Source organism: Papilio xuthus, unplaced genomic scaffold (assembly GCF_000836235.2).
Source record: "Papilio xuthus unplaced genomic scaffold, Pxut_1.1 DF825858.1, whole genome shotgun sequence".
NCBI lineage: Eukaryota > Metazoa > Arthropoda > Insecta > Lepidoptera > Papilionidae > Papilio > Papilio xuthus.
In genome coordinates this window covers 95324-122613 of record NW_013532791.1, presented here as the reverse complement: position 1 = coordinate 122613, position 27290 = coordinate 95324, and the positions used below count along the sequence as shown (strand labels likewise).

The 27290-nt window shown below is 34.9% G+C and overlaps 5 protein-coding genes across 5 annotated transcripts in view; 3 read left to right on the top strand and 2 right to left on the bottom strand.

Annotated features, from left to right (window-relative positions):
- dgo (ankyrin repeat domain containing protein 6 diego) overlaps positions 1 to 12455 on the top strand; it is a 38279-nt gene extending 25824 nt beyond the window's left edge. The window contains exons 4-6 of the mRNA XM_013322900.1: positions 8920 to 9021; positions 9263 to 9460; positions 9563 to 12455. Of these exons, the coding sequence (XP_013178354.1) occupies positions 8920 to 9021; positions 9263 to 9460; positions 9563 to 12265 (3003 nt within the window). The 3' untranslated portion in view covers positions 12266 to 12455. The remainder of the gene's footprint in view (positions 1 to 8919; positions 9022 to 9262; positions 9461 to 9562) is intronic.
- A 339-nt stretch (positions 12456 to 12794) lies between these two features.
- On the bottom strand, positions 12795 to 17225 carry LOC106125596 (CDK5 regulatory subunit-associated protein 1). Its single transcript, XM_013322867.1, has 7 exons — positions 16632 to 17225; positions 16262 to 16412; positions 15598 to 15812; positions 14907 to 15037; positions 14357 to 14513; positions 13788 to 13915; positions 12795 to 13246 (listed from the first exon to the last, which is right to left on the bottom strand). The coding sequence occupies exons 1-7, from the start codon at positions 17167 to 17169 to the stop codon at positions 12842 to 12844; spliced, it is 1725 nt and encodes a 574-aa protein (XP_013178321.1). The 5' UTR covers positions 17170 to 17225; the 3' UTR covers positions 12795 to 12841.
- A 251-nt stretch (positions 17226 to 17476) lies between these two features.
- On the top strand, positions 17477 to 19558 carry LOC106125603 (PEST proteolytic signal-containing nuclear protein). The gene is made up of 4 exons (XM_013322873.1): positions 17477 to 17651; positions 17785 to 17928; positions 18154 to 18409; positions 18674 to 19558. Exons 1-4 carry the CDS (start codon positions 17630 to 17632, stop codon positions 18837 to 18839), a joined length of 588 nt encoding a protein of 195 aa, XP_013178327.1. The 5' UTR covers positions 17477 to 17629; the 3' UTR covers positions 18840 to 19558.
- A 619-nt stretch (positions 19559 to 20177) lies between these two features.
- Positions 20178 to 21350, bottom strand: RpS26 (ribosomal protein S26). The gene is given in 3 exon segments (NM_001311903.1): positions 20178 to 20379; positions 20951 to 21128; positions 21317 to 21350. Coding segments are annotated over 3 exon segments (348 nt in total). The 5' UTR covers positions 21320 to 21350; the 3' UTR covers positions 20178 to 20212.
- A 348-nt stretch (positions 21351 to 21698) lies between these two features.
- LOC106125594 (uncharacterized) overlaps positions 21699 to 27290 on the top strand; it is a 6355-nt gene continuing 763 nt past the window's right edge. The window contains exons 1-8 of the mRNA XM_013322865.1: positions 21699 to 22163; positions 24256 to 24430; positions 24770 to 24918; positions 25356 to 25553; positions 25888 to 26113; positions 26463 to 26620; positions 26784 to 26961; positions 27180 to 27284. Coding sequence (XP_013178319.1) covers positions 21983 to 22163; positions 24256 to 24430; positions 24770 to 24918; positions 25356 to 25553; positions 25888 to 26113; positions 26463 to 26620; positions 26784 to 26961; positions 27180 to 27284 — 1370 coding nt within the window. The 5' untranslated portion in view covers positions 21699 to 21982. The remainder of the gene's footprint in view (positions 22164 to 24255; positions 24431 to 24769; positions 24919 to 25355; positions 25554 to 25887; positions 26114 to 26462; positions 26621 to 26783; positions 26962 to 27179; positions 27285 to 27290) is intronic.

The following is a 27290-nucleotide window of genomic DNA, read 5'->3' as shown; positions in this document are numbered from 1 at the left end:
GTAGGTGAAATCAAATGCGAAATATCCTTTCCAGTAGCTCGACATAATTAATAGTAATTAACTAACGGAAAGTCAGTTGTGCCAGCCCTGTCATTTGTCACTAAGCTGATAAACATGCGACGGGTTTTGTTAGTTTTTGTTGCTGTATCGAGCCATAGACAACTTTCTCCAGCCACAGATACGGACTCGTATTATTTAAATTCGATTAAGAAATTTCGTGTCAAGAATGAGATAAAATTTGACGGATTTTATTAATTACATAATTTATGGTTATGTGTTGATAGTGAAAATTTTCTATTTGAATTTTTATCATTACTACCTGCCGCATAATGAAATGATAATAAAAATTAAAATGTTCACACACGTGATTGATTGAGGTTAAGCAGAGACTACAAATGTCTACAGAAAAAATTCTAAAAGTCGTACTTAGCTTAGTAAACATCTCTACTATCTTTATACTAGTAAGACATTATTTATGTATAATGGGAATCTACCAATAACGTATTTGCGTTTCTGATAACAAATAAAATCACATCATAAAATGTTTCTACTTATAATAGAAATAAATATATTTTCTACATCCTACAATCTCTAAAGATAATAAAATTAAATCTATCACTTTGATATTGAAAAGCAAAAAAGATAAATTATTGAAAAGGATTAATTACAAAGGATATAAAGTATTAAGTAGTAATAATTTACATATATTACGTTCAAATAAATTTAAACTTTTGCAACAAAATGTCGGTTTTATAATTGTTCATATTTATTTTATAATATGTGCCATTAACGTAGAAAATCAGTGAATACCACCCTGGCAGACTTACGCAAGCGTCCCGGTGCGATCTTAATAAAGCGACACAGATCAATCAATAGAAAACAAGTGCAGCGTAATTGTGTACACCGTTATTGCAAACCACTCTCCAAAGCGGTATCATAATAATAAGCATACAAAAACTTGTAATTGAACTTTAAATATTACTTAAAACTATCCCATGGCTGTTATTTTTGATAAAATATATTTAAAGATAAAAGAACGACTTTTAAATCGACGTTTGGGTTACTACAATATGCTATAAGCATATTGTTATCTCTGTTTTGTAAAAGATAATGACAGGGATGACGATATGTTTTATACAGATATTTTGGTCTCAGAAACCAATAGGAACTCTTCGAAGTTAACTATGTGTTACGAAAGTCAATCTATTCCAAATTTGAACTTGAAATTCTCACTAATGTAACATAGTTATGGACGAGTACTATTACATGAAAATTAATCTTACTTCTTACTATATTATAAATGCGTATGTTTGGATGGACGGATGTTTGTTTTAAGGTATCTCGTGAATGGCTGAACGGATCTTTATGAATTAAATTTGGAATAAATGTAGAACATAGTCTGGAAGAATACATAGTCTATACTTTTTAACTTTTTTTTTAATTCCGCGCTGACGGAGTCGCAAGCGACAGCTAGTGTGTTTTGTATAACGTTATGAAAGCACGAAGTATTGCGTATATGTTTATCTAACATTATTATAAAATGCGTGTTAATTAACGCGACTCAACTTTCGCTCGGTTCACGATTGAGCGAGCGGGGAATGAGGGCATCGCACATGTTGTTGCGAAATACAAACATTTTTTTTTCAAATGAAAACAAGGTTAAATTGTCATTATGCATACGTACTTTTAGAAGAACTTGCTTATAAAATAAAAATAACAAGATATTATTCTGGTTGACCTAGTCAAGTATAAGAGTAGGCTCGTAAGATTGAAAACTAGGCCACTTTTCATTCAAAGGCGTTTTAACCATTCATGGGAATAGCTAACTGGTCTATTCAGTAATAATGAAAGATACTAAAATAGAACAGATATGAGAAGTAACTGTATTTAAATGCAATTTTAAAATAAAGGATCGTTATTCAGTAACTTTAATATAACGAAAGCACATTAAGTATTTGGTAAATTAGTGAAGCAATATTATAATAACATCCAGTATCCGAAATAAAGCGCATGAATACGTTAAATTAAAACAAAACAAATAGACACGGTGAAGACGTGACATAGATATTCAAGATGGCGTTCCCGCGCTGCCGGCTGCCGCGATATTTACGTTTCGAAACGTCAGCGATTAATTTATTCGGTATCGGAAATTTTATCTGCTGTCATCTAGGCGCAACCGAGACTCCCATATCAGGCTGGCGGGGATCATTAAAAAACTAGTTCAGTTACAGCGACCGGTTTGAAAGATTGTTCTCAAGTTGTAACCTTTTTTTCGTCGTATCGGCCACGGACATATCGGCCGCTTGCAACGCACCTAAAGATTTAAGGGCAACGACATTTTCTTAAATATGCCCCATTTCGGCTTAGGTGGGCTATTTGAGATTAAGTGATGTCCCATTTCGGTTTACTGTTTTTAATTAATCTTTTTAGTCTGTGGACTGTCACTTTGTGGCATTTCGTAAAAGGCTTTTGCCTTCAAAAAAATGTCTGTACGCTTTATGCATCTTGTAATAAAGACTACTTCTCTGCATTCGGATTTCTTGATATAATTAAATTGCCTAATATTAATCATCATTAAAAGAATCTATAATACAATCTACATTTTATATCATTAAAAAGTATATATTTAAATTATTGAAAGAGGTATTAAATTTATATTCACAGGAAGAAAAGACTCTGTTATTTCTTAATGAAATGCTGTTATTTAATTTATTACTTGTTAAAACTCGCACCCTCCATCCTTGGACTATCTGAATAAATTACATTGAGTTCTCTGGTTCTTCTTTAACAAACAATTAACAACAACATTTGTATTCATTTACTGAGCCCGTTTAAAACAAAACCGTTCCTCTACGGGCTTGCGATTTGCATACAATGAGTGGATCATTAAAGAAATTCGCGTTTGTTACTTTCGGCACAACCGCCGTCATGCCATGCCGCCATGATTGCAGACATCTCCACAGATTACTTATATTGATGTAATAAAAGTTTATTTGGCTCCAAAGTAAGGGATTTTTGACATTTCATTAATTTCGATTTGTATGTAATCAACCAAGCCTTTTAAGCTGTGTGATTTTGTTTCATATATATAGATAAAAATCTTTGAAAACAACGCTATACAAAATATGAAGTTTAATTAATTACGCTGTGGTTTGTTTTTTATCAATAGCAAGAAGATTTCAATGATTTGGGCATAAAAACACTACTGCACTTTAATGTTCAACCAGTTACGTATTTAAATCAATTGTCGGTTCGGGTTTTTGCAAATCACGTAACCTTTCGATTGTTTATGACGCCTGCACGTGAACCAATTACGAAATTACCTGACTCGTTTCACGATGCGTTCCGAATTTATTTTATGGTCACAAACGGAACATCACTACAACAAGCTATGTGTCATGTTTTAGGTTATGTTTAGCTTTTGGCGGGAATCTTTATTGTGGATGAAATTTATTAACTTGGACTATAATTTTTTAAATTTTATATGTCTTCCTCTACTATTGCAATAATTAGTAAATAAACCACGTAAACTGCGAAGTCATCGGTTTAAACATCAATGTAATAGTAAATTACTTTTGTTTTTTATTCATTAACATTGCCATTATAAAAAATAGAAAGACGATGTATGGAGTAATGACGTAATGACCCTGTCTTCCGAAGAAATTGCACTTGAATCAAGAATATACTGTTTATTTTATAATCTTATAAACCAGAAGATACTGTTTTCATAAATCATTTTTAATACATAACCTTACTAATATTATATAAGCGAATGTTTGTATGAATGGACGGATTTTCGTTAGAAGGTATCTTCAGAACAGCTAAATGAATCTCGCTGAAATTCGGCATAGATGTAGAACATAGTCCGGAAGAACACATAGGCTACTTATTAAGTTTTTTTTAAATTTCGCACGGACGGAGTCGCGGGCGACAGCTATTATGCTATAAACGCTATTATCAACATTGTAATTTTTCCTTCTGTAACTCGAAATTTTACGATCGTATTCTGTTAATATATGATACTTGATTTTATAGGATAAAATATATAAGCATGTGCCGTAAGTCAATAATTAAATAGCGCCATAAAAACAGACAGCCTCTAAAGTTGCCCGACTGTCCCAAATGGTTATAAAATTACCTCGTATTACTTGGGAATGCTGCCTGGGCGGCGTACACACGTCGCCTTCTTTAAATTCCTTCACAAGTGTAACAAAAGTTTTGTGTTAACGCTTATAAAAATGTTAAATTGTAATTTGATTTTGGTCGAAATTCCATTGTGATTATGTGATCTCCGATTCAAATAACACTATGAAACTTTTAGTTAAATATATTTCTTTATTTTCAGACATTATTAAGTCAAGTGTCAGATTGATTAGTGAGGGGATAAATTTGTTAATGCTAGTGTTGCTCCGATACACCGGTACAGTGTCGGATTTTCTTCCTAACACTATTAAGTAAAATTTTATGATCATTTACACACTGTAACTAATTGCTGTTTTGCTTGCTTATTATGGCGGTTTAAATTCTTTATAATTGGCTGTTCGAATCGTTTACTTTGTCGCATTGATTGCCTTAACTTCACGCCTGCTTTATCGTCACTAATTGGATCGGAATAGCGTTGCGATGGATTTTTATGGCTCAATTCACTACCGACTTTATCCGTTTGTAACACTGCTAACTCAAGAGTTATGTTGTAATAAATATCCTCACCTTTAATAAGGTGTTAATCGTCTCTTATATTATACATATTAAGAATTATTAATGCTTATCTCAAGAAAGAACCTTTATAGTTTTTTTTAAATGTCACGTGTACTTCCATTTTCTGTAAGATTCTTGTATTTGGGTTTCCTTCTGAAAGGTCATTCTATCAGTTTTTACGACGTCTGCTAAACCAACACTATTGAATAAACTTTTTATGTTGAAAATTATCAATAAACTAAAATCTTACCTATTTAATAGCACTTATTATAAAAAGAAACAAAAATCTTAGTCATGATTAATTATTGTCGTCGTCTATTAGTTGGATTATTGGATGGGGAAAAATGGCGCGAACGAAGTAACTTTTTCATAAACAAGAAGTAGAAGACACACTACTTTATGATTATAATGCCAATTGTTTTTTTCGTGAAAAGAGGAAGCAACTGCTGCTATGTTCAACGAGAGAACTAGTTATGTTCAACGAGTGTTTAATAATGTTTAGGAATTAAAATCTGAGATCGTCTCTATTAAAATATAATATATTAATGTACATATCATAATATATTTAAGATTATCCGATATGCGTATAAAAGAAAAAAGTAAAGATGTGATAAAACGTTCAAGCTATTTATATCCTGATTGTACAGACTTGCACGTATATCTCTTTAAAAGAAATCATCAGAAAATCGATTCTCGTTACTTTAACGATACATTGATGGACGCCGGCGATGCACGTTGTTTTATCGTTCCATTCACATCACTGCGGCTAGCAAAGATGGCGGCGCACGCTCGAGGCATCGTCTGCTTAACAATTGCCGTAGACTGAAGTAATCCCCCCGGTCACGATAACTGTGTCCTAATATGTTAATGCGTTCAATTTAATTAATTCTATTATGCCCTTGTTTTTGTAAGATTCGTTATTTCTACGCCGCATACTCCTAAAGTCGAATATTATCTGTGGTCCGGGGAAATCATTCACCCTAAAGGCTTATTCAAAAAACATTTTTCAAAGTACGACAATGCTTATATCTCGTGACAGAAATCTGAAAGCTAACTGTGGTTAAATAGCCTTTTGACTATATACAGCTATGATTTTGTTTAGCAACTCCACATCAATATGTCCGCGTGTGCTTTTGTAGGTTATAATTTGCATACAATGCTTGAATTGATAAAGATAAAGAATTTAATTTTTTCACTGCAACATTCCTAAGAAAGTGCCATATGAATTATAAATTATATATGTATTTGTTTTAATTTTATACGTAACAAGAATGTCGTGTTAATAACACTTTTTACAACTCAAGAACGGGTGGAGTGATTTGACTGAAAATGCCTGAGAAACAAAAGGTCATATTTCGTTTAATGGAGTAGATTACATTAGTACAGTACTGTATCATCTGTGATTATAATTATAACTAGCCAAATGCCCCTTATGACAAGCAAATCTGCATACATCTTGATATACATAAGAGAAAAATTGATTATTCGCACTAAAGTTTCCTGTAACGATTTTGAAGTGCGTAATCTTATAATTAGACGAGGTCGTAAAACGCATCCCGAGTGATATTACAGAAGTTGCTAAACCACAAACCGGCCGTCCCAAATGGTTATAAAATTGCTAACATTACAACCGCAAACTGCTGGCGCACATCAGAAGCTTATTATATAGAGATGTGAATGAAAAATATCGATATTTAATATTTAACGTGAGTTTCTGACACCAAAGTTTCTGTATAAATCCCTGTCATTATATTTGACAAAACTGAGATGATAATTTTTAAATGTATATTTTGGTTTCAGAATCGCACGGTTAAACTTGCTTTTCAATTTAAAAAATTCATAACAGTTCTTTTGTGCTTTAATTTGTTTGAATTAAGTGTGCAACTTCAAAATTATACATTAGTTACGACAACTAGCGTAGCTCGCCGAATTGCATTTGTATAAAGCATTCCTTAACCAAACAAATTTAAATTTTAAAAAATCAGACGATAATTTTTACCTTACTTTGATAAAAATATGTCCGTATTATATTTTAACAGTGATACCAGTATTTATGAATAAAGTATACAATTACTGCTTAAACCCGTAGTCACGTAGCAAGTAACAAAAAATAAAAGTTTATTGTGTGTTAATACTTTTTAATCTGAAATGGAACCTCTTTACAAAGTTTTCGTGACACCGCGGGACCGTTTAAGGCACCATTGGACTTTTTATAGTCGCACATATTAACACGGGCCAGAGTCGTGCAAGACTCGTTTAGACTCACTTCACACGTAACAAAAAAATCAGAAAATTGACAATTTAATTTTTAATTCTACTGCAAAATGCGTAATTTAACTTTTTTCTTATATTTTTTTTTTGCATTTATTTTACTGGCTTTTTTTCTTTTCTAATATATACCTCACACTGTATAGTGTAACATAGATTCATATGTAAATCTAATTCTAGTCGTAAAATAAAGCATGGAATTTTTATGTAACAAACTACCAAAATTTACGTGCCAAGAGTTTATTGTCCTTAGAGTGCAAAAAAGATTATCGTATTTCCATCAGCCAATACATTTAAATTAAATTTTTTGAGCGTCAAGCAACAAAAAATTGTTACATACAAACGAGTCTTTATAAAATAAGAAATGGCGCGAACGCTACCATTATGTCAGGTCGAGACCCGGTGTTGGGCACATAATATTATGCCAATTAGTTGTTTAAATGTCACTTGTATGTAAACGATAATTGACTTACATTACACAAGAATAATAACAGCATTTTGGCCGCTGACGGTTGAAGCAAAAACATTCAATCGATTCGATTGCGTCGTTATTTCAGAAAAAAATAACTGCCTCTATACGTTAGAGTTGTTTCTTTAAAAATTTTATCGAGATATTGATTAATCATTGTTTTAACACCATATTGGGGGTTTTGTTAAGATATAGGATAAAAAATTACGTTCAATAATAAAACAGCTAAAATAAGTGTATTTATTACGTTAAAGAAAAAAATTCTTACCTGTTCCGTGGTTTTCATCATTTATTTTTCTCCTTATAGATTATACAAAAAAGGACAATGTCAATTATCGATATAAAATTTCTCTTTCCTAGCACATCACTAAAAGGAGTGCAGTAAAATATTTAACAGGCTAGTCAGTCGGTCGAGCGACGTCGTTTGTGTTACGATTGCCCCTTACAGAAGAAAATACCATTGATTATCATAATCTAAATACATGATAGATATTTTTTATCTATCCAACTTGTTTATAACCTTATTTGTAGAGTTTTATTGGTACAGATAAAAAAATAAACATTTTCAACCAGCATTATAAAATGTCAGGTATGCGTGTAACAGAAAAAAAAGTTTAAATTAAAAAAGAAACAACATCATATCTATGGAACTGACCCTATTAAATATTAATTTATTCTATATTTATCTATCATTATATATGAAATATAACATACGAAACCATCAAACTTTTAACGTATCGACCAGTATGTTATAAATCAATCTATTTTAATTGAATTTCTTATCGTTAATTTTCAATTAATAAAACTATATTATGCGGAACCGGCTGTCATAATCTATTAAGACGATGAGAGCTAGAATGATGAGACATTATTGGTTTGCCAATTAATGAAGTTTCATACGTACTTACTAAGCGTTTTATCAATTAGAGCCCGCTTTAACATATTCGCACCAATTGGCCCGACTCGCCCGGTGAAATACCACGACCACACAGAAGACAGGCGTCAAGTGGAAGCAATTCCGCGGTTCGTCTGATGAGTGTGCGTCCCGGAGGCCTAATTTAATCATCTTTTCTTTCCCACCCTTTTTCTTATAAGGAAAGGTTAGGAAATGTAAGTGGACTTTCTGAATGAGAGGATGCATGGAAAGGGAAGATGTTTTCTTTCTGTGCATCCCCTCCTCCGTCGATTAAAGGTAGGCAACGCATATGCAATTGCGTATGTCTATGGGCAACTGTCATTTTGCTATTTCAGCGACTTCAGGTTCCCGCTCGCTCGTTTGCCACCTTATGATATAAAAAAATAGTACTACTTATGTTAAATTGAATAATGGGTATTAAGTATTTAATTATTTAAGGGTACCTAGTTTTTATGTAAAATTGACATGATATATTGAAACACATAGAAATTAAAAATGATATATGCATAGTATACCTTCCTACCAGACTTTAATAGGTTAGAATATTAAATTGAAGTTTTTTTTTCAGAATGGCTGCAGCGGTGTGCAGCGAGCGGCGGCAGATGGGCACGTGGAAGCCGTGCGAGTGCTCCTCGAAAACGGCGCCGACCCAAACAAACAGGACCTTGTGGTTAGTATCAGTCATTATGCAGTTAACGTTTGGAATTATTACCACTTCCCATGCTATCATTTTAACTACGACTACAACAGATATAATATTCCGAAATTTACTTTATTATTTAAGTTGTGATGCTTAAATATTATTAAACCTAGGCTGAATAAAAAGAGCACTACGATATATGCATAAACGTGATTCATAATAATTAAGTCAATGGAATTAAATCTATTCTTATTAATACTTAATATTCCAGCATGGCAACACAGCAGCGCACGAGGCGGCGTGGAAGGGGTACTCGCGATGCGCGGCGCTACTCGCGAGGGGCGGGGCAGAGCTGCGCGCGCGCAACGCGGCCGGCTTTGCACCGCTGCACCTTGCCTGCCAGAACGGACACAACCAGACCTGCCGGGAACTACTACTCGCGGGTGCACAGCCTGACTTACAAAACAATGTCAGTACTATTCATATAATCCTTCTATTAGAAAAAAGCTCGTTTCGCTCTATTATATATAATGTAAAAATATCTACTGTAGTTATTGTTTATTTCTTACAGTATGGTGATACGTCTCTGCACACAGCTGCACGTTACGGCCACGCCGGAGTCACGCGCATCCTTATCTCAGCGCAGTGCAAGGTCTCCGAGCAGAACAAAAATGGCGACACAGCTCTGCACATCGCGGCGGCGATGGGCAGACGCAAGCTAACAAGAATATTGCTAGAAGCAGGCTGCGATAAATCTTTAAGAAACCATCAGGGCGAAACCGCACGAGACATAGCTACTAGAAAAGGTTTAGAAGAAATAATCAATATACTGAACACACCAGTAGCTAAACAACAAAAGAAAAAAGAAAAACATCGAGACAAAAGCAAAGAGAGAACGATTGATGAACCGGATGATGCCAAAAAGAAAGATAAAGGTAAAGACAAAAAGAAAAAGAACGTGCACTTCGAAACGACACCGCCACCCGTACAGTGGTCTCCATACGGCTGCCATTATTACCCCGACCCTAAATATTTCCCTAAACCAAAACTAAGCTCGCTACCCACCGAACCTCTTAAAAAAGGCGAGCAATACTTTTTGGATTTGGCGGGAAACATCAAAAAAGGTCCGATAGGAGCAGGTTACACTTGCTACTGTGCTCCCTTCTTTAAGCATATGGAGGAGAAATTAAACGAAGACAAGAAAGATTTAAAACGACATATTGATAAAGCTCACGAAAGATTAGACCAAAAAGTAACAGATTTGGAAATGAAAACTCAAGGGCAGATATCAGAATTAACAAAATTTGTAGCCGCAGAGAGAGCTCTGTGCAAAGAAAGGCATACACATTTGGAGCAATGGATCACAAGAGGAATGCTATTCAGGGCTTCCGAAAGAACACGGAAACTAGATTTTAGTCCGAAAGGATCTATAGATATACCACCTATTAAGAGGACGAGAAGTTTAGAATTATTAGACGTAAACTCGGGAGACTGGAACAAAGTAGATAGAATTATAAAGAACTTCAATGAACACAATGAACAATTCGAAAATACCAAAGAGTTAAACGATAGTAAGGTGACATCTAAAAGTACAGAAGGCTTAGATAATAGATCCCCTACAAGTCCAAGACGAAGGCATCTTCTTAAATGTTCACGAAGTAGCGACCAACTAGACGCGGGTCCGAGTAATTACAGACCTAATCACATTTGTGAAGAAAATAATCGTTTGCAAAATGTTACAGCAGAGGTACACATTAAAGCAAATAAAAAAATGGCCTCCGAATCACCAGTTTCCATGGAAGTACAAGGTATTACTGAAAGATACACATTACCAAGTGAACCGTCTACTACTAAATCACCCGGCAGCAGCAATCGACAATCAGATTTTAAGGCGAGCGATTCTGAAGGTGACGTTAGGCTCAGAAGTAACTACCAAGAAATCACCCAAACACCACCTCCCTGGAAAAGTCAAGTGCTCCAGAGAACAGCTGAGGATATCAGAAAACGAGTAATGTTAGAGAAAGAGATGTCAAATGTTATATCGAGAAATTCAAAATCGTTAGATATATCACAAGACGGCTATGTAAAGCTACATAAACAAATCAATTATCCTCCGAGAGACGATCATTTTATAGAGAGGGAGCAAAGAAAATCCGTTCAAGAATTAGTGGCTCAAGTAGAACACCAACAGAGATGCACCTCACCTGAGAGAATACCTCTCGCGAAGAAAACCCCCACCGACTTCCAAGAAGTTCCTATTGTCCAACCTAAACCCCAACCGAATCCTGGCATCCTTAAAATGCCACAACAGCCGCAGAGGCCGGCTCCTATTTTAAAAGAAAAACCTCCAAAGAACAAAAGATTTAGTTTACACAACCTAATACCATTCCCCACGAGAAAAACATTCCAAACTCCTCCGAAAGAAAACGGTAACAACTCTGAAAGCAGTGATGAAGAAGATAGTCCAATTAGAACTTCGAATCAACCGGGACCCATGAGAAATTCCAACCTACTTCAAACCCTTCCGATGCCTAATTATGAAACAATGTCCAGTAAATCCCATTCGCCTGCACCACAACAAGCGCAGCCACAAAGCAAGCCTTACCACGCGGAAGACCTGAGACCTATGATACCAAAAGACGCATATTTTCATGAGCTTCCTAACCGACAGATCAATCACCAGATGCCTTACAGGGAAATAGACAGTCATCCAGTCACTCAGTACCCTTGTCAGTCTCAATACGATTACAATGAACCGGGACTTCCCCAGACACAAATAGAAGGCCGTAACAGAAATCCCCTGTATCACCATCAGACTGGAGTTTTCGACGCAATGATGCAAGACCACATTATGAGGGAAATGGAACGGATACCGCATCGGTACGGCGATCATTTAGACCAAAATACGGAGATTGAAATTGCCAATCAAACTGAACACTTTCACGGTGGTTACTATGGTAACCGTCCACCAGTATATCCGAACTTTAGAGGCAATCCACACGGTGCGAGAAAACCGCCTCCAGACCATAATCTCCTCCACAGTCGTTTGCAATCTTTAGCGATTAACACACATTTAACGGAAACTCAGAGTCAAACGGACAGAGAGTCGCACAATGACTCTGGGTACAGCACCAAAGTGTACGGAAGCTCTCAAGGACCTTCACCGAGTTTATCTGGCCATGTTGAAGGATCTGATAATCTTTCCGGACAAAGAGTAAACATACTACCTTCTGGAAAGGGCATCGGACATATTGGCACTTCTAGTTTGGTTTAAAAACGTTAATACTCATATATCTTCAAATCTAAGTCAAACTTTACATGACATAGTTTAAGTATCTTATTTTTCTTAATCACTTCCTATTACAGCGTAAAAAATATTAAAATCAAGCACTAAAAAAATCAACATTTTTTTTAAAGTACAAATGAATGTATTGTTGCCATGTATCAAGAATAATAGATTAAAAATTAATATATAAATTAAAATTAAGGGTTGCCTTATTAAATAAATGATTATGTGTAAAAATGTAAAAAGTGCTTGTTAATAATATAATCCTGAATTAAGATAATAATTATTGTATTTGTATGTAGTTTTATATTTATTGTGTTTATTTGATAAAGGTTTGTACTGATTTTAATTAAACGCACTTTTGATGTGTCACCAAGCACAAAGAGACTTAATTTAACCTTAAACTTTTAACCCCTTTTTATGACGTAAATAAAAAATGTATTTAAATAAACATTTAATCTTACTTAACTAAAAAAACATACATAATAACAATTTAATGAAAATAATATTTATAAAAATCTAATTTTGATTTTATTGAATGAAATGTCAAATTGCGTATTTCATTCATTCATTTACTCTATGGTTTCTCAAATATCGTTCACTCCAACTCACTTCCTTATAAAAGTCACGTATACTAGTATGATATAAAGGGACTCCGGTCATCACGGATGATCTGGCCGCTGTTATTTTAACCGCAACATAATCTCCAGGTTTAACTAAACGTTTTCCACCATCCTCTGTTAAAATACTTTCTTGATCAAACACAACTTTGACATAAATTTCATTTCTACCCATTATTTGACCTGTCTTTTTCAAAGTACCCTCAATTAGTACTAAATGGATATTGCCAATCTCTGCTTCGTTTAATGCTTGACATTTTCTTCTGTAAATTTCCAACATTCTATTATGTCTGTCCTTTTTCACTTCGTCCGGTACATCGTCTTTATAACGACGATATGCTGCAGTTTTCTATACCAAAAAAAAATTATTTAATTTGAAATAATTTTATAAAGATATGTTTACGATACCATGAGAAGTAATTTTCAGCCATTGCTATTCATTTTAATAGGTTAAAAATAACAGACATAATGGATTTATTTTTAAACGTGTTGAAAAAGGTCCTTCGAGCAGGACAATCACTACTTTCAAGTGTAAAAATATCTAGGTAGATAAATGTAGTAGCGTCGGTGGCTCAGGGGTCAAGCACTTGACTTGCAAACTGCAGGTCCTGGGTTCGAATCCCGCCATGTATCAATGTGTTTTTCGATTTCCGATTTACATATGTACATTTATCCGACGTTCTTACGGTGAAGGAAAACATCGTGATGCAACCTGCACATATCTGAGAAGAAATTCAAAGATATGTGTGAAGTCAACCAACCCGCACTTGGCCAGCGTGTTGACTATGGCCTAGTCACCCGTAACTTAGGGTAGGCTCCGAGCCCCTCGGTGGGGACGTATTGTGAGCTGATGATGAGATAAATGTATATAATCTAACATATAAACTCACCTCTCGCATACTGTAAGGGAATAGAAACGCTATGTTATAATCGACTATTTCCATCAATGACAATGTTTCTTGAAATTCCTCCTCCGTCTCACCACAGAAGCCACATATCATGTCTGTGGACAGACCCACTGAAACAACAGTATTGTGTTACAATTTAATTCTTCAAATATCCTTTTTTCATATATTTGTAAAATATATAAGAGTTTTTATATAGATAAGACACGATGAGAGGTGACTTATTCATAAACCAGCTGTTCACGTCGAATCCGTCCGCGCGTTAAAAAAAACTTAGTAACCTATGTATTAATTAAGGTTAGATTCTCATCTGTCACATGTTCTTCCAGTTTCGAGTTAACATGTATGCCAAATTTAAGATACCTTCTATCCATGTTTCACCAGAATGTCTGCATGTATCTCGCTGATATGTGGCATAGATGTAGAACATAGCCTGAAAGAACCTATAGGCTACTTACGGTTGTTGTACGTAGACGGAGTCGCGGACATCTAGTTATGAAATACAAAGTATAGTATTAAGAAAACAGTGGGTAAGCCAAAAATGAGAAAGTTACCAGCAGGTATCTTTGCTTTAACTGTCTCCACAAGTTCCAAATATGCCTCGCGCGTGTATCCTCGCCTCATCCGCTCCAGCACCGAGCTGGACCCCGACTGTGCAGGTAAGTGCAGCAGCTTGCAAATGTTAGCTCGCTCCGATATCACTTCTAACACCTAGAACACAAAGATAAATTTATATAACTCATTTTATTTACAGTCATTAGTGTGTTAAATAAATAAAAAATCACAAGTAGAAAAATAAGGGATTTAATATTTAATTCATCTACCTATTTTAATCTGGTAAGTAATAGCTTTCGTAACATTAATTTTATTTTTTATCAAACTCCATTCAAAAATTCTTATGGTGAAGGGAAACATTGTGATGCAACCTGGACACTTCTGAAAAGAAATTTAAAGATACATGTCAACCTGCACTGGGCCAGCATGGTTGACTATGGCCTAATCCACCCCTAACTTATGGTAAGCTCCGAGCCCCTCATGATGTAGATGTATAGTCTACTGATGATGATGATTCATCCAGTTTGTATGTAATTTTTAAATACATACCTCGTCAGGGAAATCTTTAGGATGTGCAGCTGTGAATCTTATTCTCATTTCAGGATCAATAGCCGACACCTTGTCTAATAGATCTGCAAATCTTAGACCACCTTTTTTACTCTTGTATACCGTCTTGAATCCTGAAACAATAAAGTAAATTTTTAAATACTAAAATTATTTTAAGTTCACTCGGTGTCATTTTTAACCTCAACTAATCTCAACTACCAAGAGACAATAATCAAAATAAAAAACAAACTTCACATAGCTGTCTTACTAATATTATAAATGACAATGTTTAAACGTATGGATGTTTGTTAGGATGTATCTCCAGAAACGATCTTGATGATATTTGGCACAGATATATAACATAGCCTGGAATAACACATAGGCTACTTATTAAACATTTGTTATATTACGCGCGAACGGAGTCGAAGGCGACAGCTAGTTTCATATAGTTATTTTTTAATTTCACAATTTATCATGCACATACATTTACCACAAGAATTTCTCATATATCACTAGCTGTCGCTTCGACTCTGTCCGCACGGGATTAAAAAGTAAATAGTAGCTGATTTTTAGAGCTATTGAATAAACACATACATATAATTTCAAAAAAATTGTCAAGTTGTTTCAGAGGAGTATGGAAACTAACATTGTGACATGAGAATTTTATATACACGATTTAAAAAAAAAACTTTACCTTTAGCTAATTGTGTAGCAGAAGGCTCCGATTGTTCAGTCACATCTCTGTAACTATTGACATTCTGACCCAATAAAGTGACCTCTTTCACACCTCTTCCCGCCAAATGTCTAACCTCTTCTAACAGAGATGTAACAGGTCTTGACCTCTCCCGACCTCTTGTGAATGGCACTATGCAGTAAGTACACATGTTGTCACAGCCACGCATTATTGATCTGAACAAAACAATAGCCACCATCAGAGTGATTTGAGTGATTAAAAATCTACTCTTAAGCTGTTTACGTAACAATTAACAATATGTCACAGTAACATTTTAACGTAAAGTCAAAATATCATCCAATTTGTTTTATGTTTAACTAAAGAAATCTTCAAGTATTTATTATATCTCATCTGCTACCATCTCAGTGGCAAAATTGAATAATTTTAAATTAGTATACAGTCAAACCAAGATAAACCAAAGTCCATGGGACTGATATATTTTATCTTGCTTTTAAAGATTATTAGTTGGGTCCAGACAATGACTCTCTATTATAGAGGTTTCTCACTTATCGTGGTTCAACTGTATTCTGTAATTTGAGGTACTAATACCCATATCCTCTGCTCCTAGATACAAAAGGCAGACTATATCTTCACCAAAGCTTTAATATTACCAAATAAAACTCACACAAATGCTGACACATTATTCTGGTTTAAGCTGACTGGCATAACATCTGCGTAGGTTTCATCCAGTGATAACAACACATTGACAGCAGTCTGCCCGCTCTCTGTTAGTGCCAGTAACCTGGGCAAGTCTCGGTAACTGTCAGGTCCCGCAACTGTTAATAATTACATACAAGTTTTATTTCATGATTGCATACTATATTTGATGTTATTATAAACTTTTAAATAAAATTATGTCCAATAACAATGACACAAAATAACGTAATTCTTTTTGTGTTATAATGTCATTTAGGGCTTATTTACAATTATGAGTAGTTAGTGTAGTATTATCAAATAATATCTTAATATAACCAAAAATTCTTTTATAAATTTACCAACATCTACAGCTTTTTCCTTCTCAATTAACTTTTCTTTCAGTCGCTCCGCCATACATCCCAATATCCCAATTTTAACAGGCTTGTTTTTATTTTTTGAAATCGCACGTCGTCTTTTGAATCCTCGCAAATGATCCAAACGATGCCAAATCTTGCTCTCTGCACCTTCTCGGACTGCGCACGTCATAACCAAGAATATATCAGCTTCCTCCTCCAGTTCCGTCTTCTCGAATCCACTTTTCTTTAAAATAGACCATACAATTTCAGTATCATTTAGATTCATCTGGCAACCGTACACATCAAAGAAAACTTTTCTCGACTCCGTTTTATGATCATTTGATAAGTAAGGTATTTCTGGGGGATCTAAATTTATGGGTTCCTTAATTCCAGAAGAGGCAAGAATGAAATCTTTCAAATCAGGCCCTTTTTTTAACTTTTCTTTTAAGTCCAGTCGAGATTTGTTAGAGTTACATCTGCAGATGTAAGACGGATGAAGATATTGCTTTTTAAAACTTTTGGCCCATCGGAAAGAAAACATATTCTTAGATTAATTAATAAAAAGACGTAAATAGGTATAACTTAACCTAAAACCATTTCAAACGTCAAAATGTATTTTGAAACAGCTGAGCCGTCATTGTCAATACACAATTAAAATTAATAAAATTATCGGCAATATTTTTATAGTTCATAATTTTTTTTATTATGACATGAGTATTTCTTATTATAAATTAATAAAAATTAAATTGATGAAAAGTTGATTAATATTAAGCAGCACATGTGCCATGATGCCATCTGCTATCGTCTGTAGGCCTTCCTGATCTTTTTTTAAAATTAAAGATGGAGTTGACATTTCTTTGACGTTTACATTTTGGTTTTGGATAGACTTTTCAAGTTCTTTCCAATATCGTGTAATTTTTATTTGCCTCACAGTGAGAAATGTTTACTTAGAACAGTTTATTAATAAATAAAACGAGAACGGTTTATATCAAAAGAACAAAATGGGTGATCGCATCAACAAAGGTATTCGAATGTATTTCGTAAGGTCCCCTTTAATTTGTACTAAAGAGAAAAAGAACTTATTCACTATTCATTAGATGTTTTTACTAAAATGCATATATTTTATTTATCTTTGCCAGTGTTTTCGCATTGGCAGGGTCAACTCGATCTGCGCGTGATGATTCTAGACCGGGCAGGGAGAGGCGGCGGTCGAGGTCCCGGTCCCGATCTCCAAAGCGGAGTTCACCCCACACCAGACGATGGGATTCAAGGGAAGATTCAAGAAGCCGGGAATATAGAGGTAAGAGACGATAAAAGAGCGTTATCTTGTAATACAATAATAGTTTGTATTATTTCTAAATTTATATCAATCCAATATAAACTTCTTCCATATACCAAACTTATGTTAGCTTTAGTATTATTTGAGAGGCATTTGACCATGCCTACTAATCAATCCTTTTATCCTCTAATTATTTCTAGCATCAACAAAAATCTCAAGAAGTTGCACCTGTATGTTGAATTTCAGATAAAAAAAGTCCTGTAGACAAATGGGAAGAGTCTGATGAGGAAGTACCTGCACCACCACCTCCACCTCGCATTAGCAAGATCTCCATTGGCTTCACCAAACCTAAAGCTCCCATCAAAATGACTCTGGGCATGCCCTCCAAGGCTTCCGTAAATGCAAAACCTTCGGTTGCATCAGTGTTCAACGCTGATGATGAAGATGAGGAACCTGAAGAAATGCCAGCGGAGGCGCGCATGAGGATGAGAAATATTGGGAGGTAAATGTGACCTGCTTTAAAACCCTTCTTCGCACTATTTGCCTTGTAATGTCTTCAGTTGTCTGACACCCTCTGGTTTTTAATAGTGCCGTACTGTTGTGATTCTACTGTACTCAGCAATGCACTGAGTTGTTAAATAGCCACTATAGGTTAACTTCACCTTATTGTACACTGCTTAATTTACCTCACGGTAATATTCATTTTCATATTATATATAACTTACATTGTTAAAACTTTTAACATAGTTAATATTTCTGTATACAGGGAAACACCAACATCGGCTGGTCCCAACTCCTTCGGCAAAACAAAGCAAGGTTTCTGTGATGCTAAGAAGGTGTTTGAAAAGAATCTGAAACATGCTTTAGAATCTGTGGACAAACCGACAATGGCCAAGCTACCACAGACTATATACAAAATCAAAGGACCATGATAATATATTCAATGTTTTGTAGATTTTGGCCTCTTGTCTTGTAATATTTTATCTATAGTTAATGTATAACATTAAAAAAAATGTAAAATAGAATTTATGCAATTATCTTTATACTTTTAACATTGAATATGGCAAATATTGATTGGGTAATATCAAATTTTATTTTAGTCCATTTTAAAGGAGACCAATAAGATGTTTAAACTTTTTTTTATTAATTAATTGAAAATATTTCAATGCAAAAGCTTGTCTTGTCTATGTCTTGATGCTTAGTTACTTAGTATGGTAATATTGAGAACTTTTTTTGCATTCTTTTCACAGAATTATTTACTCTTACGTGCCATTTAACTGATTTCAATGTATTCTAATGCAATTTGAAATTTACATTTTTTTTTCTTATCTACATATACTTATATATTTTCGAGAAAAAAAAATTGTAAAGTCCGTGAAACGACCTTTGTTCTGATTAATATTTTAACATACTGATGCACTTTATAAATGCAAGTAGTAGAAATTAAGGTAAAAATTATGATAGCTCATTACTTGTGTGTTTAGGTTGTTTTTCACTCAAAACTGTATGGAACCTATTTCTTTCAATACCCAATTAAAATATATTAATTCCGAAACATGTTAACTACAGTGTTGAATACTTGAGTCTCTTAAATTTTCTTCTAGGAACCTTAGATTATGTATTAAAAAACTAAATATATTTTTACGAGATATGTATTAATTGGCAATTTCTTTTAATTTGTAAGCAGGGAAATGTTAATAAGTAACCTAATCCTTGTCTTATCTAATTGTAATATGCTAGAGTATACTTAATAAAAATGTGTTACAATGTTGTCGTTTCATTTAAAAATTTTAGAATTTTCCATATATCAAGTGGGACAAATTTAAAATTTACCAATAACAATGGGCTAGCACGAATCTTCGTGATAATCGTCTTCATATTGTCAATTATATCAAAATTAGTACCAGGCTTTTGGTATACTTTACACCTGCTACATAAAAAACTTAACTTACACAGAAGGGCTAGACAAAGTGCATTCGCTCCAAAGCGATTCCATAACGAACTTTATAAATTAACAAACAATTTTGACGTCATGTGATTGTCACACATCAGTTTCATACATTTTTGAAATATTTTATGGAATCGCATCGGAGCGAATACTCTTTGTCTAGTCCCGCAGGTGATTTTCTGGTTCAGTTTTGTTTTCTAATATATCTGTGTTATGAATGACTATAATTTATGTCATTATTCGGCATTGTCATCTAGATTATTCATTGCATTGATACTCAAAAATATAACTATATACCTTGAAGTAACAAAATAAAAATCCATTTTAAGTTTTTATATTTTTATTAATTAAAGTAAATCACTTTCTCTGCACATTCTGCGGGCGCTGCATATCCCTAGGGAAGGTGCTCTTGGGCGGTGTACGGATGCGCCTGTCCTTCTTGGACCTGTTACGTACCACTTTACTGTGGATAGCGCATGACACGCAGTAGTGCAGCTTGGCGTACAGCTTGGGGAGCTGGAATGCTGAAGACAGATAAAAATTAACTATATTGTATCAATCTATTTATCTCGGTGATTTGAAACAATATACAAGTCATTGCACAAAACACAATTTTAAGTATAACAATGCACAAGGTATAAAATTTTTGAAAAGACGCATAAGTATTTCCAAAATCTGTGTCATTGGTGACATCTGTAATTAGTACTTGGATCATAGCACTAATTATTGCATTATTAGTGGGATATTTTATATATGACATTGATCAATAGGGGATAAAGTGTGATTATAAGAAGAATTGTAGCATTTTATATTTCCAATTGTGCATTTCCTTATCAATCTTTATTGTAGCTTAACATATAGCAGTTTTAAATAGATGTGGATTGATTATATAGTGGCAAAGCTGATTACAGGCTTCATAACACTCCTACTGTCTATATATTGCTATTTCTACAAGAGGAAGTTTCAACAGTGAGAATCTAAGGTTAGAAAAGCTTGTTATGGATAACCTTTATCACTTGCTTCTGACAGGTACATCACAGTGATCACTGATTTTTAATACAAAACTAAAAAAAACTTGTGTATTGTTTTACTTACAAGTATAAACTGAAGCTTCATTGATATCTCTGACGGCAGCCGCCTCAACAATGTTCCTGATCACGAATTTCTTGATGGCTTTGTCTTTAGGCACGCATCGCGCGCAGTTTGTGCACCTTACGGCCTTAACGTGGCCACGGCCGTGCTTGGCGCGTCCTCCATTGCGGCGTTTGCGAGTCTGTAACCAGAATTACACTTTGAGGCCACATGTTCAAGCCGTGCCGCCATGACCAACTCAGACCTCTCTGTTGTCTGATACCATAATAAGTTTACAGGCTATTATAGGAACACTTTGTTTGTTATTGTAATAATTTAAATTCACTTTATATTCATTTAATACTTTATTTTTAAGAAAATATTACGCACCATATTTCTAACCTCCTTTACTGTAAACGAAGAACGACGGAAAAGAAACTATTACCATAGACAACAGTGAATGTAAAGGTGAATGATAGTTGATTTCCGATTTCATACTCTGTCCTCGACAGCACAGAAAAATATTGAAGACACGGATCATAAAACAATTTCATTACGATCCACTAACCCGATGAGTATTTTCATATTTTTTAAAAGTCAAGTAAACATAGAAATTTTGCATGATTTTTTACTATACAAGAATTTTAAAACCAACAACAAAAAACAAAACCTTGTCTATGTCTACAACGTCATTCACTCATTTCATTTCTGTATCTGTTTGACATTTTAGGACAACATTAAAATTTTTGCTATCTGTGCTCTGTGCAAAAAAGTTCTTATTCTTTCTTACATTTCATACATTCAGTTCAATCGTTGTTTGTGTAATATTATTTTTTTGTTTAATATAATTGTTTAAAGTTCTTTTTAAATTTCCTTTGTGTTCCATCGATTATAAAGTTTGATGTTACCACTTAACAACGAACAAACACATGTTTACGTCGTCATCAAGTGATTGTTCAAGAATTGTGCCTATATATTTTATCATAATTTAAGTGGTATACATTTCTCGGAATTACAATGTTGCGTAGATAGATTCGGTTGTGTACCGCGTGTGAAATGTCACAACATGGATACCCGGAGAGACTGTCTAATAGATCGAAAGGTTTCCAAGAGGATGGTCCAAGTCAGCCCACTATGGAGGTATTGGTTGAGACCCTTACAGGAACGGCTTTCGAAATGACAGTGTCACCTTCTGACACTATATTTGCTATAAAATCGAAGATATTTCGAGTGGAAGGTAAGATCAGCATCTGTTACACAACTCTTTTATTTCTTTACCTCTTTTAGTTAGAATGTGTCATTTAACATTGAACTTTGGATGACATCGATTCGTTTGACCAAATTCTTAATTGAACCCTGTTAATTGGTGACTATTGGCCAAATACAACTGATCTATAGATAATAACATGTGAGTCATATGCATAATAAATCTGTCCTACAAAATGTCAAACATGTGATAATAATTTTACACATCACTTATTGGATTAATATTTTAGTTCGCAAAAGTTGATTTTTCTAACGCTTTCTACTTTCTTCTTCTATTAGACATGTTTACTTTATACCATGAATATGGACAAATTACAATTATTTTAAATATTTGATATTCCTAATTGAAAAACACATCAAAATTCAGTAAATCTCCACAACTGACACACCTGTAAATCTGTATAAAACTGTCCCTCTCACCTCCTCAAGAAAAGAGACAACATATTATAAGGGTGTTCCAGTACAAACTAACAACAACAAACACATACATATATATGTATATTGCTTCTTCTACATTCAAATGTCTATGCATACTTACACATTATTTACTGGGTGCTTTTACTATATTAATATTAATTAATTTACATAATACTGCCCTCAGGGTATAAAGGTTGTAAAAATTCATTTTATGTAACATGGGCATGATCATTCAGTTTTTCTAAGGTATCTGACAGGATTAATATCTCCATCCAATTACTGTTCACATTCTCAACATCTTTAATATAAGGTAACAAACAAAATATAAAAATTGTGTTCAAAATGATTACTATAAGCTCCCATTGATTAGTCAATGGGAGCTTATAGTAATCATCATAATCATATAATAATCAATCAACTGACAAATCAAGGTTCTGTGTTTAGACACAGAACCTTGATTTGTCAGTTTAAGGAACTGCAATATTTTTATCTCTTACATCCTTTTGTGGGTCTTGGCTTGGTCTACAACTTTCCACCTAAGTCTATCTTGATATGCCAATTTTATGCATCTAGAGGTTTGTCTATATGCCAAATTTCTAACTTATGGAGGTTTTTCATCAGAATCGGAAAATGACTCTTGTTTCTCCCTTTTCCAATACATACATATCCAGGTTCAACTGTATATAACAAAAAGAGATATGATTTTACACATGTTATGGAACTTGTTTTGGATTTTATAAATTTGAGTTTCTGTTACTTATTCCTTATATTTTGTTATGTTACATCTCTCAGTGATTCATTGTTAAATATGTAAATATCTACTAATGTTTGAAATGATTAAGAATGTTTGAACAATATTATAATGATTTATTTGATTGTCTTCAAGGATATTAAACAAATGAATGAAAATAAAATATCACATATATGTTTAGCTTGAACTAGTTAAAAATATACCTATTTTTGGACAAATATATGGGTTTTTGATACATATGAATGTGTCCTACTACTATGATAATATCTTCAATTAAAAAAAACTAAACATTGAATAAAAATGTACAACATTAGAAATAGCTTTTCAAGGTCTTGTCAAGGCTATGGCCTATAAAGACCTTGCAAACCAAGTATCCTGGATTTATGGAGTCAACATTTTTAGGTCATTTCTTCTATTGCATGTAAAAATGATGCAATTTCTAATTACGTCAATATATGTTTTTGTTTTTTTTATATAATATGGCAGTTGTTTTCTCCTGGCCTTGTTCCAACCTTGTGATTCATTGTCATACTGTTACAGCACTTGTGTTTATTTTACTATGCCAACTATTGCCTATTTCCTGCTTTACTATATTTGTCTTTTATATGTTTTAAGAATGATAATAATGTTATTATGTTTATTGGAAAACAAGGTATACAAAACATATAGTAATATTTATTTAAATAAGTGTGTTTATGATAAACTAGCTGTCGCCCGCAACTCTGTCTGCACAGAATTGACAAAAATATTATTACTAGCTTATATTTTCTTCCAGACTATGTTCTACCAAATTTCACCGAGTTTCATTCAACTGTTCTGGAGACACCTTCATCTATCAATGGTAATCAGTATCACATATAAATCTACATTAATATATATTATATATCTATTCTAGGCATCCCAGTATCCCAGCAGCACTTGGTGTACAACCTACGTGAGTTGGCTGATGGTGCGTCATTACGTGACCATGGTGTGGCGGCGGGTGCACGTCTTCGCCTCGTGCTGGCGCTCCGCGGCGGACCAGTCACTACGCGTAGGCCTCCGCCACCCGAGATACCTACAGTGGACAGGTACCGCAAGGATTTATTTATCCTAAATTCTATAATTTTAAAAAGCATTCAGAATACAATTCCACTTTTGGTTTGAAGTTCTCAATTAATTTTTTTTGAACTGATCAATACTTACATGTTGCAACAATAATGCAATAATTTAAGTTTTATTTCCTTGACTCCTATTTTAATCTATGGAATATTTATGGTTGTATTCTGTATTGCCTAGATTTAACTCACAAATAGAGAATGTAAGCCTATAAAATAATAATAGCTTTGGACGTACAATACTTGCCAAGATTAACTAATTTAATCAATCTTTTATAATTTATTTAATTGTAATTTTGTATTTCTGTATAGAGATGACATAGAGTGGAGCAGTGAGGGTGGCAGTGGTGGGGGGGAGTGTAAGGTGGCAGTGCTAGTGTTCCGTGATGGCGAGCGAGTCAACATGGTACGCATGCGCGAGAATAGAGATGGCACCTTCTCGCCCCTGGACCATGCTAAATGTAAGAAGACATACTTGCTGACATTATAGTACTCTGATGACAAACATATAAACTTCACACTAAAACCTGCCTCATACATGACAATAATATCCAAGTAATTGTACGTATATATAAATATAAAAAAAAACAATTGAAAATCGAAACATTTTATTTTTTAATTTTTGAATGATTTTTTTTCTACTTAATTTGATTTTACCTTACTTGGATGTAAATCAGGGCAATTGCACGACCAATCAATTTAACGATGGCATTAAAAACTAATGTTTTACTTAACATTTTAACATATTTTATATGTTGATTACATTGATTCTCGCATTCTTTTAATTTATCACGATTAAATCTGTAAAATTTAAAGTATAACAATCCTAGCACTTAATCTATATCTGTAAATAGATAACTCTATCTCTGTCTAACACACAGCAATTGTTTGTATACAGATTCGTCGTCCCTGTCGCACCTGGTGGAGCACGAGGACGACGAGTGCGCGAGTGTTGGTGCGGGGGGTGTGGCGGGGGCGGGTGCGGGGGCGGAGGGCGCGCTGCCTGAGAACGCGGTGACGATGGGCAAGATGCTGGACCTGCGCCGCCGCATGGAGTCCCTCTCCCTGCACAGGAGGCGCAACCCGCACAGATCAGGTCAGTTATGACGTCATACATAGTTTTTTTTTTAAATTTCTCTTAGTAATAAGTCATATGCAGTTTTTTTTGTAGTGTCTTGTCTACAGAGTGCTCTGGTATAAATTGCTAGTAGTGTTTCTCATAATTAAAACTTAACATCGTGTTTTATATGCTACTAGCTTTTGCCCGCGACTGCGTCTGCATAGGATTAAAAATACTTAGTAGACTATGTTCTACAGATATGCCCAATTTCACTGAGATTCTTGCAGCCATTCTTGAGAAACCCATTTTGCATTTATAACCAAACACCCAAACATTTGCATTTATAATATTAGTTTACGACTTGATGCAGGTGACCAAGTGGATATACAAAAGACAAGAAGCGAGGAGAGTCTGTCTGTGGCGAGCCTACTGGAGGACACGTCCTGCGAGGCGTACCTCAGGTGTAGCGGCTACGAGTGCTACAAGCGCTACGAGTGCGAGTGCGCCTACGCGGACCGCTACACGCTGCTGCCGCCCATCGGCGCGCGCGCACACTCCAACCACTCCCTCGCTGACACGCTGCCCGACACTGACAGGTCTATCTTCTTCTGTCTTCTACATCTGTGCCAAATTTCATCAAAATCCGTTTTCTAACAAACTTCCATCTAGCTCGACATTCCTATTTAAAATATTAGTAAGATTGCTACGTACACTACACGCTAGAAACACACACAAATAGGAAAATTCAATAAAAAATAAAATATTTGCTAACACTGACTTATCAAGTACTATTTTTTTTTTAATTATCTTAACTAAAATTTTATTGACGCAGAAATTAAGTACTTCGACACTCATTTTAAAATATTCACTCTTTTTATCACTACGGAGACAATAATACGTATCACAGCAGTGGAAAGCTACAATTATATTTCTATGTACACTCAGATTCAAACTGCCCGACACTCTGGCGGGCTCGATACTGGTGAAGGGTCGCGAGGCGGAGGAGGAGGCAGCCATACTGGAGGAGGGCGCGGAGGGCGACGACTGCCGCCGTGACTCACACTACACGCCCACACTCGCGCCCATACCCGCGCCTAAATACGGTAACCTAGTCTACAATTAAGTATAAAATTTGACAGATGACAGCTCTCTTGACACTAGCGCCACCTACTTAAAGCTTTCAGTTTTGACCTTGATATAGTAAATCTAACGTCTTTTATATGTCTTGTTCTTCAATCTTGTAAAAAAATGTGTGTACGTGTATAGGTGCGCTAGTGGGCGGTGAGGTGCGCGGCTGGAGGCGGGGCTTCGGGTCGAGCTCGCAGCTGGCGGGCGGGGCGGCGGGCGCGGCGGACGTCTGCGCAGGACTCCGCCCCCCGAGACCTCACCGCGCACCACCGCTCTCCGCCTCCACATCCGACCTCGAGACACTCACAAGGAATAGGTGAGGAATATCAAAAATATGATTATTATTTCATGTTTGCTGTCTTCTACGTATGGACTACGCACGTATATGAATACAAAAAAAGCTTTTTTTCATCTTAAGTAAATAGTTAAATAAATATAAACATGTTAAAAGGCTGATTGAGTGCACTTGAAAAGTATTTAGAGCCCGGCATACTATGATATATTAAAAAAATCTTAACTGTTAATCTATTACAGAATATTGCCAGCTCTGAGCCGGCACCGCAACCGCGAACATCTGCATCTGAGCGACGACCGCCTGGAACTGTCGCCGCACGGCCCGCCGCAACCGCAATCCCAGCCGCAACC

Bases quoted from the DNA above. Each gene is read 5' to 3' on its own strand.
- LOC106125603 (XM_013322873.1), top strand. From the start codon at position 17,630: ATGGGTGATCGCATCAACAAAG. The intron at 17,652-17,784 runs GTATTCGAATGT...TCGCATTGGCAG, and splicing joins GGGTGATCGCATCAACAAAG to GGTCAACTCGATCTGCGCGT. The intron at 18,410-18,673 runs GTAAATGTGACC...TTCTGTATACAG, and splicing joins AGGATGAGAAATATTGGGAG to GGAAACACCAACATCGGCTG.
- LOC106125596 (XM_013322867.1), bottom strand. From the start codon at position 17,169: ATGTTTTCTTTCCGATGGGCCAAAAGTTTTAAAAAGCAATATCTTCAT. The intron at 15,813-16,261 runs GTGAGTTTTATT...TGTTTTGTTCAG, and splicing joins AATAATGTGTCAGCATTTGT to ATCAATAATGCGTGGCTGTG. The intron at 14,514-14,906 runs GTATGTATTTAA...TTTGTGTTCTAG, and splicing joins CTAAAGATTTCCCTGACGAG to GTGTTAGAAGTGATATCGGA.